Source organism: Mobula hypostoma, chromosome 7, assembly GCF_963921235.1.
Source record: "Mobula hypostoma chromosome 7, sMobHyp1.1, whole genome shotgun sequence".
NCBI lineage: Eukaryota > Metazoa > Chordata > Chondrichthyes > Myliobatiformes > Myliobatidae > Mobula > Mobula hypostoma.
In genome coordinates, this window is record NC_086103.1 from 18858484 (window position 1) to 18877855 (window position 19372).

Genomic DNA, 19372 nt, shown 5'->3' on the forward strand with positions numbered 1-19372 from the left:
ACCAATTTCAAAATGACTCAAAGTTCAGTCCAGTTTGTAGTTCAGTTCGCAGTAATCGTTGCCATGGCGATGGACAAGGTGGGGGAAGAGAGACATAGAATAGGAACAACTCATCATTCAGAACCCTGCTTCACTCACAGACCAGCGAGATTGCTCACAAACAGCTTTTGGGCGGGTCCTTGGTGATGTCACCTGAGGTCACCGACTGTGACCCCTCCTCCAGATGCGGTCGATCCTCTGCAGTGAACCCGGCACCCAGGCAAGGGCGGACACACACCGGGTTCCCGCTGATCGTACCTTTCCACCCTGTGCGTTGTCCGGTACTTCTCACCACTCGTGAGAGGCGCACCGCTTCCAGGGTCTCGTTACCTCGGGTGGCGTGTGTGTCTGTCTTAGCGAACCTGTCCCTTTTTATCCCCCTGCTGGGGTATCGCCTGTCCATCACTTCAAACAGTTCAGGGTTCAAAGGGGGGGAGCCGCTCCAGACAGCTCTCCCTCCCACATCCCTTCATTACACATCTCCAGACGCTGCTCCATTGTTCCTTATCTCTCCTTCCCCTGAGGGCAGGTGGCAGACCAACTGCTGATGCCACTGATGCTAGCCCAGGCCAGCAAACATCTTAATTTTATGTGTATTCTCGTAACACTTCCCCCCTTTAAGGATTTTTACCGGGAGGTAAAAATTACAAACATGACTACATTATCTGATACATACACAATATACATCGTTAACAGTTATTTAGCTAATACAGAGAATTTGAAGCTGTCAACACCTTGACAGACAGTCATCACATTTTCTGTTCCTTTTACACGTGTTATTAATAATCCCTTAGACCAGGCTCCAACTCAGCAAACTTCATAGTGGCCAAAAACACTGATGAATTGCGACCAATGTAACCTCTCATTTGGTTTTGTCCCGGACCACAATAACAAGGGTCGTCCCATTCCGACTCAATTTTCTCTCGCAAGGGCTTAGTAGGAGGGGGACGGGTATTGACCGCAGAGTTATTGCAAAACTTCCTGCAGTACCCCACCATCTCCAAAAGCCTTCTGAGGGCCCTCTTGTCTGTCGGGGTTGGGAGGTCAGCGATAGCCTGCACTGTAGCTTGCATCACTGCCAGCTGCCCCTGTGTCACCACAATTCCCAGGTAAGTGACTCTCGTGTAGCCGAATTCATTTTTTTCAAGGTTCACTATCAAACTGGCTTCAGACAGCCGTGTTAAATTGCCAATACACACCTCTGTGTTCATCAGCCCTTTAGTCACTGAATTACTCAAAAAATATGGGTGTTGTTTACTTGGCTGCCCTATTGTAACAGACATAACCCAACGTCCCAGTTCTTTGCATTTCCTCGGGACAATCAAACACATGGGTGCGAGTCGTTTAATTACTCCTTCGGGGATTAAGGGAGAGACCTTATCAGTAGACCTGGCCAAAACAATAGCCTTCTCCCATCTGACCGATCCCATCCTAATCTTTTCAAAATGGTTTTTTCCTCTTATCAAGGGGCCCCTAGCTTCATTGATTTCCACGCTAACACCGACTAGGTTTGTTAGCATATCAAAAGCCGGTGACCATCTCAGTTCGCGTCGGTCATGATCAATAACATTTTTCCCCCTGGGCAGCCGGTAACTCTCTTTCATGATTCCACCAACTGTTTCCTCCAGCACCGCAAAATGTCCACCGGGGGGTACCTCGTGGGCCATGTTAAAAACCTCATCCCCATAACTCTTTTGCACCACCCCCCACTCCTCATCTGCGGATGCTGTACTTGATTTCCCTTTCTTCCTTAGCACTTCCTCATCCGCACAATAGCTTGTCAAGGCTGTGTCAGAGAGAGCGGTCTCGGCAAAAACCATCAGCCCCTCGTCTCGCTCCTGCGTCTGCACAAATTCTTTCCTGGCTACTGCTACGTCCGTCCCAGCTCCCTCACTACCTCTTATCTCACTACACCCTGTCTCATACAAGGTTGGCAGAAATGTTTCAGCCAAATTCACCATCGCGGGCGGGGCCTCCATGCTGGCAGGCTGACCCGTCAATCTCACGACTGGGAACACGATTCCTCCGGCGATGTCATTACCGAGCAAGACTTCCACGTCTTTCATCGGTAATTCGGACCTCACCCCAATCGTGACTAGTCCAGAGACCAGGTTGCTCTGTAAATGTATCTGGTGCAAAGGGACTGACTCTGTCCCTTCCCCAACACCTTTGACCTCTACCTCCCCAGTCTGGGTCTCTGAGCTAAACTCTAATACACTCTTCAGTATTAGTGACTGACACGCTCCCGTGTCTCTCCAGATCCGCACTGGAACTGGTTTTAACCTCTTTTTCACTGACACCAGTCCGGCCGAGATAAACCTCTCGCGCCCTTCCTGGACTTTTTCAGACCTGTCCTTCCCTAGCGGTTCGCTTAACAGCTCAATACAGCCATTCAAAATTTCCGCTTTTCCTTTCCCCGTCTCCTTCCTTGGGGCAAAGCACCTGGACGCAAAGTGTCCGACTTTCCCACAATTATAACAGACGACCCCAGGAGACTTCCTACCAGACTGCTCCCGGTCTACCTTATCCTTTTCACTAGTCCCCGGCTTACTTTCTGACTTTTCCGGCGGACTCTCCCCGCCGTCCTGACTACCCTTCTGGTAGCCTTTACTCGGGGCAACCTTCATTTTATGCGTCAACGCATACTCATCCGCTAACTTAGCAGTTGCGGCTAACGTGGCTGCCTCTTTCTCATCGAGGTAGGGTCTCATACCCTCAGGGACACAACCTTTAAACTGCTCATTCAGAATCAGCTGCAGCAGTCTGTCATAATCCCCCTCTACCCCTTTCGAGGCGCACCAACGCTCACAATATGTTTGCATCTCGCGAGCAAACTCCAAATACGTGCGGTCCCACCGCTTCCTCGCATTCCGGAACCTCTGCCGGTATGCCTCCGGGACCAACTCATAAATCCTGAGGATGGCCTCCTTCACCACCTCATACTTCTGGGCATCTTCCGCGGATAAAGCGGAGTAAGCTTGTTGGGCTTTCCCTTTCAGTACACTCTGAAGTAAAACAACCCACTTATCCCTCGGCCATTCCTGACTTATAGCCACCTTTTCGAAGTGGAGAAAGTACCGATCCACATCGGTATCGTCAAATGGGGGAACCAGCCTAACCTCCTGGGTCACCCGGAACCCTCCACCTTGGTTCGGCACGAGCCCCTGCTCGGCCCTTATCCTTAACTTTTCCAACTCAAATTCCCTTTCCCTCTGTTTCTCCTCTCTCTCCAACTGTCTGTCCCTCTCTCTCTCTTCTCTCTCCAACTGTCTTTCTCTCTCTTGCCTTTCTACCTCTTTCTCTCTCTCTCGCCTTTCTACCTCTTTCTCTCTCTCTCACCTTTCTAACTCTTTCTCTCTCTCCCGCCTTTCTAACTCTCTCTCTTTCTCCCGCCTTTCTAACTCTCTCTCTTTCTCCTGCCTTTCTAACTCTCTCTCTTTCTCCTGCCTTTCTAACTGCTTCTCTTCGTGTTCTAACTGCCGTACCCGGAACTCGTGCTCGAGTCTCAGTTTTTCAAGCTGTACCTGTACCGCGTCTCCAGCAGGTTTTTCAATAGACACCACCCCCAGCTCACCTTGGGGAAACACACCTTTAGATACATAGTGCTCTACAATAGCTCTGTGTATCTCCTCTCTCCTCATTGTCGACTTCACCTTAGCAAGATTCACCCGTTTGGCCACAGCTATCAATTCCGATTTCCTGGCATCCTCTAATGCCTCCAAGGTCGGCGCCTTTATAAATTCCTCAACCTCCATTTCTGCTGTTTGTCTTTTCTTTCTTTCGGGAATTTTAACCCAATCAATTTACTCCGTCCCAAATTTAGCGTTCAAAATCCCGGACGAGCCCCCACTTATGTTACGTACCCCGTAACTGGGTTGCCAAACCAGCAGAAATGGATCACTCAGTTGGAGTCTGGAGTACTAGAACTAAGAAAGTTTTATTAAAGAAACAAGCAACACAGTAATCGAAAGGATAATAAATGCAACAATTCAACAATGATAACCACACATGTGCACAGAATTAAGATAACAGCATCAATCAAGCTCTATCGTTGTCTAGGGGTAAATGACCAATTTCAAAATGACTCAAAGTTCAGTCCAGTTTGTAGTTCAGTTCGCAGTAATCGTTGCCATGGCGATGGACAAGGTGGGGGAAGAGAGACATAGAATAGGAACAACTCATCATTCAGAACCCTGCTTCACTCACAGACCAGCGAGATTGCTCACAAACAGCTTTTGGGCGGGTCCTTGGTGATGTCACCTGAGGTCACCGACTGTGACCCCTCCTCCAGATGCGGTCGATCCTCTGCAGTGAACCCGGCACCCAGGCAAGGGCGGACACACACCGGGTTCCCGCTGATCGTACCTTTCCACCCTTGTCGTTGTCCGGTACTTCTCACCACTCGTGAGAGGCGCACCGCTTCCAGGGTCTCGTTACCTCGGGTGGCGTGTGTGTCTGTCTTAGCGAACCTGTCCCTTTTTATCCCCCTGCTGGGGTATCGCCTGTCCATCACTTCAAACAGTTCAGGGTTCAAAGGGGGGGAGCCGCTCCAGACAGCTCTCCCTCCCACATCCCTTCATTACACATCTCCAGACGCTGCTCCATTGTTCCTTATCTCTCCTTCCCCTGAGGGCAGGTGGCAGACCAACTGCTGATGCCACTGATGCTAGCCCAGGCCAGCAAACATCTTAATTTTATGTGTATTCTCGTAACATCACCAATGAGAGGGAACTTGATGATGGTGAGGACAATATGAGTGAGGTTGATGTTCTGGAGCATGTTGATATTAAGGGAGAGGAGGTGTTGGAGTTGTTAAAATATATTAGGATGGATAATTTCACGGGGCCTGATGGACTATTCCCCAGGCTGACCAACGAGGTGAGGGAAGAGTTTGCTGAGCCTCTGGCTAGGGTATTTATGTTCTCGTTGTCCACGGGAATGGTACCGGAGGATTGGAGAGAGGCGAATGTTGTCCCCTTATTCAAAAAAGGCAGTAGGGATAGTCCGGGTAATTATAGACCAGTGAGCCTTACGTCTGTGGTGGGAAAGCTGTTGGAAAAGATTCTTAGAGATAGGATCTCCGGGCATTTAGCGAATCATGGTCTGATCAGGGACAGTCAGCATGGCTTTGTGAAGGGCAGGTCTTGTCTAACAAACCTGATAGAGTTCTTTGAGGAGGTGACCAGGCATATAGATGAGGGTAGTGCAGTGGATGTGATCTGTATGGATTTTAGTCAGGCATTTGACAAGGTTCCAAATGGTAGGCTTATTCAGAAAGTCAGAAGGCATGGGATCCAGGGAAGTTTGGTCAGGTGGATTCAGAATTGGCTTGCCTGCAGAAGGCAGAGTGTCATGGTGGAGGGAGTACATTCAGATTGGAGGATTGTGACTAGTGGTGTCCCACAAGGATCTGTTCTGGGACCTTTACTTTTTGTGATTTTTATTAACGACCTGGGTGTGGGGGTAGAAGGGTGGTTTGGCAAGTTTGCAGACGACACAAAGGTTAGTGGTGTTGTAGACAGTGTAGAGGATTGTCAAAGTTTGCAGAGAGACATTGATAGGATGCAGAAGTGGGCTGAGAAGTGGCAGATGGAGTTCAACCTGGAGAAGTGTGATGTGGTACACTTTGGAAGGACAAACTCCAAGGCAGAGCATAAAGTAAATGGCAGGATACCTGGTAGTGTGGAGGAGCAGAGGGATCTCGGGGTACATGTCCACAGATCCCTGAAAGTTGCCTCACAGGTAGATAGGGTAATTAAGAAAGCTTATGGTGTGTTAGCTTTCATAAGTCAAGGGATAGAGTTTAAGACTTGTTATGTAATGATGCAGCTCTATAAAACTCTGGTTAGGCCACACTTGGAGTACTGTGTCCAGTTCTGGTCACCTCACTATAGGAAGGATGTGGAAGCATTGGAAAGGGTACAGAGGAGATTTACCAGGATGCTGCCTGGTTTAGAGAGTATGCATTATGATCGGAGATTAAGGGAGCTAGGGCTTTACTCTTTGGAGAGAAGGAGGGTGAGTGGAGACATGATAGGGGTGTACAAGATAATAAGAGGAATAGATAGAGTGGCTAGCCAGCGCCTCTTCCCCAGGGCACCACTGCTCAATACAAGAGGACATGGCTTTATGGTAAGGGGTGGGAAGTTCAAGGGGGATATTAGAGGAAGGTTTTTTACTCAGAGTGTAGTTGGTGCGTGGAATGCACTGCCTGAGTCAGTGGTGGAGGCAGATACACTCGTGAAGTTTAAGAGACTACTAGGCAGATATATGGAGGAATTTAAGGTGGGTAGATATATGGGAGGCAGGGGTTGAGGGTCGGCACAACATTGTGGGCCAAAGGGCCTGTAATGTGCTGTACTATTCTATGTTCTATGTTCTATAGGCAGGTGAGAAGAAGAGAAGAGGTAAGAGGGATGCCAGAGTGAAGAATGGCAACAGGGGGAAAGGGGACAAAGAAAAATTAGCAGGTCAGAAAAATCAATGTCTATATGAATAGGTTGATGATACCCAGATGGAATATGAGGAGTTACTCCATCACCCTGAGAGTAGCTTCATCATGGCAGTAGAGGAGACTATCAACCAGCAGACCAATTAACCATGGTCAATGAGAGTGGAGCCTGTAATTAAAATGCTGGCCACCAGGAAATCCAAGGCAAAGCGGTCACCCAGTCTGTGTCAGGTCTCACCAAGGTAAAGTAGGCAGCATCGAGAGAAGACAACCCAAACAGGTTTGCAGGTGAAGTGTTGGCTCACCAGGGAGGATTGTTTGGGGCCATGTATAGAGTGTAGGAGGCAGGTATAGCAATTTTTCCATTTACAGGGGTTAGTGCCAGGAGGGAGATTAGTGCGGAGGATGAATGACGGGGGATGAGACCACACACATAGACTCCGTCACTTCTCTCTGTTCACCAGCTGCCTTCCTCCTCTCTCTTTGCATCCTCCACCAACCTTCCCTTTATTCCTGTTATGCCTCTCCATCCCTGAGTGCCATTCTCACTCAGCGATGCTCTGCTCTCCCTCTTCCCTTGGTTCTGTTCCCAGCTGAATGCTGCTCTGAAGCCTCAGTCTACAGTCGTCACTTCACACAGCATCAGGACTTGGTGGGAAGGGTCACGGAGGGAGAGAGGACAGTTTGCTGTTCAGTGTTGACGTGTGAACGCAGATCCAGTGCTGAGTTTGAGCAGGAAATGCCGGTGGTTGTCATGGCAACACCACTTTCTGTGCAACACCTTGACATGATGCTGTATCAGGATCTCAGTCTAAGATACTGAAGGACTGATGGAAATTTCAACTATCAAAATATTTCAATGATCAAATGTGACAGAAGAAACTCCTTCTTGTGTGCTGTGACTGGCACAGAGACAATCAGTCAGCTGCTCCACAGAGATTTTCTGGAAGATTCTCTCAAACTATTGCTGTAATTTACACAGGACAGTTAATCAGAAACTACAATTTTTCAAGGGGTTCACTGCCAACATTACATAAACCGCCTATGATACAAGTGCAATTTTAGTATCCAACATTTGAGAACATCATTTACCTGTGTGTACAGTAAAACCTGCTTTGCTTGTGAAAACAATGTTTCCGTTTTCCTGCACTTCACACTGATACAACTTCTCATTCTCCACTGTAACGGGTCGGACCATCAGATAGACGGTGTTATTCAGCCAGATCTGATCAGTGTTTCTCCTGTTCTGCTGGGATGAGCCCACTGGTTTCCAGTGGAGACTGACGGTATCTGGGAGTCTGGAGATGGTACAGCTGAGGGTGACGTCACTGCCCAACAGAGGCTGCTGTGGACTCGTCTCAACTGTGAGAAACAGACCAATGAGATTCAGAGTGTGTGGTGACGTGTACAGTCCAACGATCGGGCTCAAACTGGACTCAGGATGTGACCATCAAGGAAAACTGCAGATGCTGGAAATCTGAAACATAAACTATTCTGATGATGTGTGTTTGACCGGTATCTTTAACTGTTCTCCCTTCTGCAAGTGCTGCCTGATCGGCTGAGTTTTCCAGTCCAGCATTTTCTGTTTTGACCTCAGGATGTTTCCATCCTCAGCAGAGCCAGGGACCTTGCCCCTGAATCCACCAGAGTGTCAGAGTTCAGCTCAGAGACACACTGTTTGAGGGGGTTTGTGGCTGTCAACAGCCCAGTGGACAAGTGATAGAATCTCACCAGAGGAGGGTGCACTGTAAACGTAGTGCCTGTTTTACCAGGATTACCGTATTACTAGGAAAAGATACCAGTCTGACTCTGTCCTCAATGTGCCAGCACACTTCAGTAAGTCAACCTGACACATGCACTGGGAGACTGTGGACAAAGTTGACTTCTAAGGTCTTTCCAGTCAGACAATTATTTAAATTGATGAGCTGCCAGAATGTACTGAACAGGTCTCCAACCATTGATCCTCCATGAGGAAGGGCTCGTCAGGAGAGATTGGTTCTCTAAATGCCTGCACTGACTTTCAGTCCCTCCACGAACATGGCAAGAAATAATGAATTCCAGGAGTGTATAAGTTACGGGACATTCTGATGCGGTGAATTCAATCTGGTGCAATTTCACTCCAGGATCAATGGTCTGAGGCCAGTCCTTTGGTCAGGATGGCAATTCAGAACCCAACTCTACTGTTCCTTAGTCTGTCTGACAACAGCACCTAATGAGCTGGAGGAACTCAGCAGGTCAGGTAGCATTTCTGGAGAGAAATGGACACAGACTGTGCATTTCTCTGCATAGATGCTGCCTGACTTGCCAAATTCCTCCAGCTCTTTGTATATTGATCCAGATTTCAACATCTGTAGTCTTTTGTGTCTTCATGAGACAGTGACCCTCCCCTCATTTAGATATCAACACAGCACCGACAGAGCAGGTATCAATGTTTATCCCAACCCTGGTGCTCAGACTGGATTAGTCTGGGTTGTGCTGAGGGAGTTGGCAGCTCACATTCACTGCTCTGATTCCCCAGGGTCCTACACTCACCTGGGTTAGATCTATGGGGGCAAAGATTGGCTGGGAGCATCCTGGAGCCAATCGGCTATGCCATATATGGTGCACGGTCTAATTGAATAGTCTTGTGTCAAACAGATGGGGCAGAATAACCCCACCTGCACAATTGTGGAGAATTATCCACAGAAGGCAGAGTCACACTCCCAGGTTTGTCCCCTGCTGAAGCTGATAAACTGTCGCAATGTTTCTGAATGGCATCAACAATATTAAAATTAAATTAACAGATATTTTCATTTATTAAATATTTAACATATAATTTGAAAATGCATCTAAAATGAACAAATTGATCCAAACACAAACTCACAGAATCAAGTAATTTCCTTCCTTCCTCCCTTTCCTCCTCACCGCTGTAAATTCCCCAGTGAAATGAGTGACCTCGCGGATCCTGCACCAGCTCCAACCAGGCACCAGGACTGTCAGCAGTTTTCCTGCTGTCAGTGCCGGGGAATATCCGTGTATTCTTGCTACATCAGGGTGTCCGTGTGGAGCACAGTGATGAGGAGCACCGGCACATTCACCTCCAGGAAAATTCATCAAGTCTAGGAATTTCACCTTAGGAAACGCAGGGGTGGAATCCTAAATGTGTTCACATTTCCCACAGAGAAATTCCAGCTGTTCTCAGTGTGACTGCTGGTGGAACCTTTCCGCCTCAGTGTGGTAATTTTGATTCAGGGACACAAACGAGATTTAGATGCAAATGAATTAATACATTTATCCCTTTGTCTTTGATATTGCTCCCTCAGCTGTCCTCATGGAGTGAACTGTCTGACAGGGTCCAAATTCCATGGACAATGGGCTTTCTCTTTGATCTTGACAGAGTGAGCCATTGACATGGCCCACTGGGTAACACTGATCGGCAGTTTCAGTGTCCAGTCTCACCCCAGACCCACTGGGCCGAGATTTATTACAAATCATCAACATGTTTCATAACACAATTCAATCCCTATTACACCATGTTAGTGAACAGACCATAATACTCACTGTGGGGTAGATTCCTTGGCTTCTTATTCTTGCAGAAAATTGACAAAACATGTTTATGTTAGAGCAATGTAAAAATACTTTTTCTCTTAGTTGTTTCAGTAGGAGATTTACTCTAATTATTTGCAAAGAAACATGTAATTGATCCTTGTCTGGTCCTCTCACCTTTAATCCCAAATTTGCATATTATTTTTCAATTTCTTTCCTCATCAAAGTGGACAATCCTGCAAGTTCAATTGCATATTTTCTATTTCTCAGATTAATAGTGCCAGAATCAAGCTCCATCTGCTGGTACACGTGTCTGCTTCTCTCGTATGGCACACTGCTTCACCAGGCCCTACCTGTTCCTTGGAAATACCCCAGTTTCCAGATGTCCTGCCATGAGTCTGGTTTCCATTCCCAGGCAACAGGGCCCTTCCCAGTCTCTTTCCCCTCACCAGCCTCTGTGAACTGCACATTACCCACACCTTCCTCCCTTGTTTCCCATCTCCTCCCACTTATTCCATGCTCCACAGTCCTCTCGTATCAGCTTCCTTCTGCCTCAGCCCATTGCCTCTTCCACCTATCACAGCCCAGTTTCTCACATCATTCCCTTCCTTCCCCACGTACCCACTCTCCTCCCTCACATTGATTCATTTATCACCCACCAGCTGTTACTCCTCCCTCTACCCCACCCTTTTATTCTGGCTTCTGCCCTTTTCCTTTCCATTTATTTTCTCGTGAACGGTCTCAGCCAGAAACATAGACAGTTCATTTCAATTTATTGATGCTGCCTGACCTGATGAGTTTCTCCAGAATTCTGTGTTAGTTGCCTCCTTTCCTTGCTGTTCCTGGTGAAATAATCAGCCAAAATTTGCTCCTGTCAAAAACTTCACGGAGATCAAGAATCCTCACTCTATTTGTTTTACTGAGCAATTCTCTCTTCACTGGCTGAATGAAATCTCATGACTCTCACAAGCCCTCAGCATTTTGCATGAAATCATTTGCAGAGCAGCAGAGAACCTTTCTGACTTACGCACCTTTGATTCCAAATATTTCAAATTGTCTCAGGATTTGTTTTGTCGGCTGTGTTTGAGTCAAAGTGAACAATCCCGCGAATTTAAAGTTGGGTCTTCTAATTCTCAGATTACCAGTATTATAATTCAATTGCAGTTGCTGGCGGAAGTAATCGCTTCTCCAGTCATTGTTCCAATATCTACTCCAACTGCCTGAGTTGCCTCTGATGAAAGTCCCCAATTGGTGGGTGTGCTGCCCTGAGTGTGCTTTCCACTCCCAGGCTAATGGGCCATTCCCAGGATTGTCTGGTCCTTCTAACACAATGTCCTTTCCTTGATCCAAGAAATAAATCTGATTTCTGTTTTCTGTTAGAAAGAGAAACAGCAACTGAATGAATATTTAAGACTCATTTCCTTCATCCCATGTAGGTCATTAATGTTGAAGTTCATTTATTTCCATTCTTTTTTGATCTTCTACAGAACATACAGTGAGGCAGGCACAGCCTGTGGAAATCTGTCAGTCTGGATCAATGCAAGCAGGCTTTGTCTACTGAGGCTAGGTTGTTTTACAACTAGAATTCATGTGTTAAGAGTGGAAGGTGAAAAGTTTAAGGGCAACACGAGGGGAAATGTTTTCATTCAGAGGGTCATGACAGTGTAGAATGAGCTCACAGTGCAAGTTCGATTTCAATGTTTGAGTGAAGTTTAGATAGGTACATGGATATTAAAGGTATGGAGGTTTATGGTCCCAGTGCGGTTCGATGGGAGTAGGCAATTTAAATAATTTAGATTTAGACATCGACTAAACAGGCCGATAGGCCTGTTTTTATGCTGTACTTTTCTATGACTCTGTGACTTTGTGTGGCTAAAATGGATAAAAAATCTCAGTCACAGACTCGGGAATCTCCTTTCTTGTCTCCTTCCTTAACATGGGAAAGAACCCAGCAGACCCTGGGGAATCACCTTCCTCAAAGTGACTAAACATCTCAAGCCTGGGAATATCAACATACTCTTCCCTAATTTCAATTTCCTTTATGTCCTTCTTCTCATTGAAAACTGATGCAAAGTTCATGCTTTGCACCTCTCCCAATTCCTCTGGCTTGTCGAGCACATTTTCACTCTGTCATATAACAAATAAACTCTGATCTCAAACCTCCACTGCCTTGTGGTTATACCCACTCATGGGGAAGTGGGGAAGGCTTCGGGAGTAAACCCCGAGGGAAAAATCCAGAGATGGGTCGCTAAGGCAGTCCTACAGTGAATTCAATGCTGACTAGCAACTCCTGGAATGCCGCTGATACAAAACTGTGATGAGCTCTGCTGTACCTTTGGTTTCATCAGATGCATGGCAGGAGAAGCTTTCTACATGGGAAACAGCTTGCTCTCCATCTCGTACAGCCCAGATCTGTATATTTATGTAGACAGCTAGGACACAATATCCATGGTCAACTCTGACTGAAGGAGGTCTCAGCTCAGCTCAGCTCGCATAACAAACAACAATTCAGAGTGGATCAATAATACGTGCATTTATTTTACATGCAGCAATGGAAGACTAGCACTGTACAAAAGCCATTGATAGCTTCAGAAAAAAAAAACAGACAGCATAGTCACTCCTTTATACACAAGTGTTAGCTCCTGCACATCAGTTCAAGGACAGAGTGCATCCTGTACATCTGCTTAATCAGTGCACTTGGCATTCTTCCAGTAACTCATCTGCTTGTCTTTCTGCAGTTTGTTATGTGCTCAAAGCCTATTGGCTGAATGTTGCACAAACACTATAAGCAAAGCACTCCGGTACAATTCAATGTTCTGCACCATTCACGACTTCTCAGCTAGTGAAGCAGTTTATACCCAAATGCAGCAGTACCTGGACAATATCCAGGCCTAGGCAACAAGTGGCAAGTTACATTCGAGCCACATGAGTGCTTGGTATTGACTTTCTCCAATAAGAGAGGCTCTAACCATCTTCCCTTGATATTTAGTGGCATCACCATCACTGTATCCCCTTCCATCAACATCCTGGGGGTTACCATTGACAGGAAACTGAACTGGTCTAGCCATATAAACACCGTGGCTACCAGAGCAGTTCAAAGGCTAGGAATCCTATGGTGTGTAACTCACCTCCTGACTCCCCAAAGCCTGTCCACCATCTACAAGGCTCAGGTCAGGAGTGTAATGGAATACTCACTGCTCGCCTGGATGAGTGCAGCTCGATCAACACTCAAGAAGATTGACACCATCCAGTAAAAGGCAGCCACTTAATTGCTACCCCTTCCACAGCATCCAATCCCTCCATCATCTCCAAACACTGCAGTGTGTGCTATCTACAGGCTGCACCTCAACAATACACCAAAGTTCCTAAGACAGCACCTTCCAGACTCACAACCACTACCATCCAGAAGGATGAGAACTGCAGATACCTGGGACAGCACCACTTGGAAATCCCCCTCCAAGTCTCTCACCATCCTGACTTGGAAACATATCACCATTCCTTCATTGTCGCTGGGTCAAAATCATGGAATTCCCTTCCTAACAGCACTGTGGGTGTACCTACACCTCAGGGACTGCAGCGGTTCAAGAAGGCAGTTCATCACCACCTTCTCAAGGGCAACTAGAAATGGGCAGTAAATGCTGGCTTAGCTGGCAGTGCCCACATCCCATAAATGAATAAAAATAAAATTCATATACTATGTCAAGAAACTGTCGGATGCACATAACCAATACTGTGTGACCTAAAACTCAGCATTACATTGTCCTGGTCAATATTGAGGAGATTAAAGATATCAACTCAAGTACCTGTTGCTTTTACACTTCTCATAATCTCCCCACATTCTATTCCTTTATCTCCCACTGTCTTTGTGGATGGAAGCCCATCTCCTGGGAGGTATAGCACTCTGTTTGCTATTGCTGTCTTCGGCCTCAGATGGTTGCCAGGAGATTGATGGTGTGGTTGTTCGGGAAAAAGCTTGTGGTGGGACTGAAGACAGTGGTATCAGCAATTATTGTGTTGGATGGAGTGTGTGTGTGTGTGTCTGTGTGTGTAATATTTGCTCATATTGTATAGGACATTCCACATGCAATCTATAAGTTTGGAGACGTGGAGGGTTTGAGAGAGGGGTTGGTGAGTTTGAGGTTGTGTCAACAGTTGACTAGTGGAAACCAGAATCAGTTTTCAGTTGGTGCCATCAAAGAGCAGCATGACAATGAGAAATAGGAGGGTCCCAGGACAGAGGGAGACAGAGGAGCCTGTGCGGGAGATGAAGTGAAGATATTGCAGCTGGGACTCAAGCTGCAGACGGAACGGGAAGGCGAGAGCTCTTCCACCTAGCTGGACTGTGGTGGGGATTTGTTGGAAGAGATGTTGTGGACATCTGTATCAAAGTCTGCAGACAGGCTGGGTAGGATAATGAGGGAGAGTTTCCCTCAGCAACATGCTCACTGGCTGTTATTACTGACTGTGATAAGAACTGTGTTGATGCAGAAGGAGGGAGTCCTGACAGAAGGAGCTCAGAAATGGATCTCCATCAATGGTGGCAAGGATTGTGAGACAGCAGCACATTCAGGGACTCAGAGAGGAAAGTGAGTTTGACACTGGGGAACGAGGTTACATGAACGATAATAAAGCAATGTTTCAAAGGTTTCAAAGGTACATTTAATGTCAGAGAAATGTATATAATATACATACAGAAATGCTTTTTTTTCTCAACCACCTACGAAAACAGAGGAGTGTCCCCAAATAATGAATGACAGTTAAATGTTAGAACCCCAAAGTTCTCCCCCAGCTCCCCTCCCTCCCACACATAACCAGCAGCAAGCAACGATACCCCTACCCCCACTGGCAAAAAAAAGCATCGGCACCCGCCACCAAGCACTCAAACGCAAAGCAACAGCAAAGACACTGACTTGCCGTACCCCAAAGACTACTTGTTCACTCGGTATTCGACATACCACAGGCTCTCTCTCTCTAATAAGGGGGAAGGAGGTGTCTCTGTTTCACAGCGAGAGGGGAGATATAACTCGCTGGTTTATGATGTTAAAGGTCCATTGCGTCGCTTTTTTCGAGCACTGTGCCCAAAGATCTCCCATCCCTGGGCACACAGCCATAGATCTTCCGACTCCCCCGACGACACATCGACCTCCTGCCGTGACACTGACCTTCTATCCTCCGTCTCCAGAGCCACGAGATCTTGGATTTCCGAAGGCAAGCTGAGCTCTTAGGCAGAGCCCTTGGCATGCTGAATAACAGCCTGGAGTGAAACACCGAGAGCGGGTCCTATTCCCGCAAAGAACCTGTATTGTGATAATGATCAGTGTAGAAAAAATACTTACTTTATGTGGAAACAGGATGAGGTGACTTTAAACTAGAATGGTTGGGGGGTGGGAATCAAATTAAAGAGGCTAGGTGTGAGGAGGTTAGTTCACAACAGAGGGATGGGAACCAGTGCAGAGAGACAGAGGGGTGTAAAGTGAGCGTAGAAGCAAAAAGTACAAAGGGGAAAAGTAAAAGTGGCAGGCCGACAAATCCAGGGCAAGCATTAAAAAGGGCTAAGAGAGTTGTAAAAGAGCGCCCGAAGGCTTTATGTGTCAATGCAAGGAGCATTCGTAATAAGGTGGATGAATTGAAAGTGCAGATTGTTATTAATGATTATGATATAGTTGGGATCACAGAGACATGGCTCCAGGGTGACCAGGGATAGGAGCTCAACGTTCAGGGATATTCAATATTCAGGAGGGATAGACATGAAGGAAGGGGAGGTGGGGTGGCGTTGCTGGTTAAAAAAGAGATTAGCGCAATAGAAAGGAAGGACATAAGCCGGGAAGATGTGGAATCGATATGGGTAGAGCTGCGTAACACTAAGGGGCAGAAGACGCTGGTGGGAGTTGTGTACAGGCCACCTAACAGTAGCAGTGAGGTCGGAGATGGTATTAAACAGGAAATTAGAAATGTGTGCAATAAAGGAACAGCAGTTATAATGGGTGACTTCAATCTACATGTAGACTGGGTGAACCAAATTGGTAAAGGTGCTGAGGAAGAGGATTTCTTGGAATGTATGCGGGATGGTTTTTTGAACCAACATGTCGAGGAACCGACTAGAGAGCAGGCTATTCTGGACTGGGTTTTGAGCAATGAGGAAGGGTTAATTAGCGATCTTGTCGTGAGAGGCCCCTTGAGTAAGAGTGACCATAATATGGTGGAATTCTTCATTAACATGGAGAGTGACGTAGTTAATTCAGAAACAAAGGTTCTGAACTTAAAGAGGGGTAACTTTGAAGGTATGAGTCGTGAATTAGCTAAGATAGACTGGCAAATGACACTTAAAGGATTGACGGTGGATATGCAATGGCAGGCATTTAAAGGTTGCATGGATGAACTACAACAATTGTTCATCCCAGTTTGGCAAAAGAATAAATCAAGGAAGGTAGTGCACCCGTGGCTGACAAGAGAAATTAGGGATAGTATCAATTCCAAAGAAGTAGCATACAAATTAGCCAGAGAAAGTGGCTCACCTGAGGACTGGGAGAAATTCAGAGTTCAGCAGAGGAGGACAAAGGGCTTAATTAGGAAGGGGAAAAAAGATTATGAGAGAAAACTGGCAGAGAACATAAAAACGGACTGTAAAAGCTTTTATAGATATGTAAAAAGGAAAAGACTGATAAAGACAAATGTAGGTCCCCTGCAAACAGAAACAGGTGAATTGATTATGGGGAGCAAGGACATGGCAGACCAATTGAATAATTACTTTGGTTCTGTCTTCACTAAGGAGGACATAAATAATCTTCCAGAAATAGTAAGGGACAGAGGGTCCAGTGAGATGGAGGAACTGAGCGAAATACATGTTAGTAGGGAAGTGGTGTTAGGTAAATTGAAGGGATTGAAGGCAGATAAATCCCCAGGGCCAGATGGTCTGCATCCCAGAGTGCTTAAGGAAGTAGCCCAAGAAATAGTGGATGCATTAGTGATAATTTTTCAAAACTCGTTAGATTCTGGACTAGTTCCTGAGGATTGGAGGGTGGCTAATGTAACCCCACTTTTTAAAAAAGGAGGGAGAGAGAAACCGGGGAATTATAGGCCGGTTAGCCTAACGTCGGTGGTGGGGAAACTGCTGGAGTCAGTTATCAAGGATGTGATAACAGCACATTTGGAAAGTGGTGAAATGATTGGACAAAGTCAGCATGGATTTGTGAAAGGAAAATCATGTCTGACGAATCTCATAGAATTTTTTGAGGATGTAACTAGTAGAGTGGATAGGGGAGAACCAGTGGATGTGGTATATTTGGATTTTCAAAAGGCTTTTGACAAGGTCCCACACAGGAGATTAGTGTGCAAACTTAAAGCACACGGTATTGGGGGTAAGGTATTGGTGTGGGTGGAGAATTGGTTAGCAGACAGGAAGCAAAGAGTGGGAATAAACGGGACCTTTTCAGAATGGCAGGCGGTGACTAGTGGGGTACCGCAAGGCTCAGTGCTGGGACCCCAGTTGTTTACAATATATATTAATGACTTGGATGAGGGAATTAAATGCAGCATCTCCAAGTTTGCGGATGACACAAAGCTGGGTGGCAGTGTTAGCAGTGAGGAGGATGCTAAGAGGATGCAGGGTGACTTGGATAGGTTGGGTGAGTGGGCAAACTCATGGCAGATGCAATTTAATGTGGATAAATGTGAAGTTATCCACTTTGGTGGCAAAAATAGGAAAACAGATTATTATCTGAATGGTGGCCGATTAGGAAAAGGGGAGGTGCAACGAGACCTGGGTGTCATTATACACCAGTCATTGAAAGTGGGCATGCAGGTACAGCAGGCGGTGAAAAAGGCGAACGGTATGCTGGCATTTATAGCGAGAGGATTCGAGTACAGGAGCAGGGAGGTACTACTGCAGTTGTACAAGGCCTTGGTGAGACCACACCTGGAGTATTGTGTGCAGTTTTGGTCCCCTAATCTGAGGAAAGACATCTTTGCCATAGAGGGAGTACAAAGAAGGTTCACCAGATTGATTCCTGGGATGGCAGGTCTTTCATATGAAGAAAGACTGGATGAACTGGGCTTGTATTCGTTGGAATTTAGAAGATTGAGGGGGGATCTGATTGAAACGTATAAGATCCTAAAGGGATTGGACAGGCTAGATGCGGGAAGATTGTTCCCGATGTTGGGGAGGTCCAGAACGAGGGGTCACAGTTTGAGGATAGAGGGGAAGCCTTTTAGGACCGAGATTAGGAAAAACTTCTTCACACAGAGAGTGGTGAATCTGTGGAATTCTCTGCCACAGCAAACTGTTGAGGCCAGTTCATTAGCTATGTTTAAAAGGAAGTTAGATATGGCCCTTGTGGCTACAGGGGTCAGGGGGTATGGAGGGAAGGCTGGGTTCTGAGTTGGATGATCAGCCATGATCATAATAAATGGCGGTGCAGGCTCGAAGGGCCGAATGGCCTACTCCTGCACCTATTTTCTATGTTTCTATGTTTCTAAGAAGTAAAACAAGGACATTAAACATCAGACTGTCTGGGAAGCTTTTACAGTGAATCCTCAGCCTCATTTTGTGGTTTACTACAAGAAAATAAATGCAGCTTTAGACTGAGCAACAGGAAACAACAGAGAGCATGAGTCAGCACGTTGAGTTTCACTGTGGAGAGGGTCAAGTGAGTTACACAACTTGGCAAATTATTCATCATTTTCAACACATTGATTCTACACTCAGTGGCCATTTTATTAGGTACACCTGTACACGCACTTGTCAATTCAAATATCTAACCAGCCAATCATGTGACCACAACTCAATGCAGGAAAGCATTCAGACATGGTTAAGAGGTTCAGTAGTTGTTCAGTCCAAGCATCAGAATGGGGAAGATGTGTGATCCAAGTGATTTTGATCATGCAGTGATTGTTGGTGCAGACGTGGTGGTTTCAGCATCTCAGAAACTGCTGATCTCCTGGGATTTTCACACACAGCAGCGTCGGAGTTTATGAAGAATGGTGCGAAAAGCAAGATAAAACATCCAGTGAGCAGCGGTTATGTGGGTGAAAATCCTTCATTAATGAGAGAGGACAGAAGGGTTTAAACTGACAGAAAGGTGACAGTAAATCAAATAACCACGTGATACAAGTGTTGTGCAGAAGAGCATCTGTGAATGCACAACATGTCGAACTTTGATGTGGATGGGTTACAGCAGTAGAAGACCATGCCAGATTCCAGTCCTGTGTCCTGTGAGAGGCTGCTGTGTGTTTTTGGTCATCATCAATGAGGTTGACACTTGGATCATAGACCATAAGATGTAGGTGCCGAATTTGGTCATATGGCCCATCGAGTCTGCAATGCCATTCAATTATGGCTGATCATTTTTATCCCCTCGT

The 19372-nt window shown here is 46.3% G+C and overlaps 1 protein-coding gene across 1 annotated transcript in view; it reads right to left on the minus strand.

Moving 5' to 3' along the window:
- Nucleotides 1–19372, minus strand: part of LOC134349884 (uncharacterized) — a 73562-nt gene that overhangs the window by 34621 nt on the left and 19569 nt on the right. The window contains exons 3-4 of the mRNA XM_063054850.1: nucleotides 11047–11388; nucleotides 7583–7852 (exon numbers count right to left, since the gene is read on the minus strand). Coding sequence (XP_062910920.1) covers nucleotides 7583–7852; nucleotides 11047–11388 — 612 coding nt within the window. The remainder of the gene's footprint in view (nucleotides 1–7582; nucleotides 7853–11046; nucleotides 11389–19372) is intronic.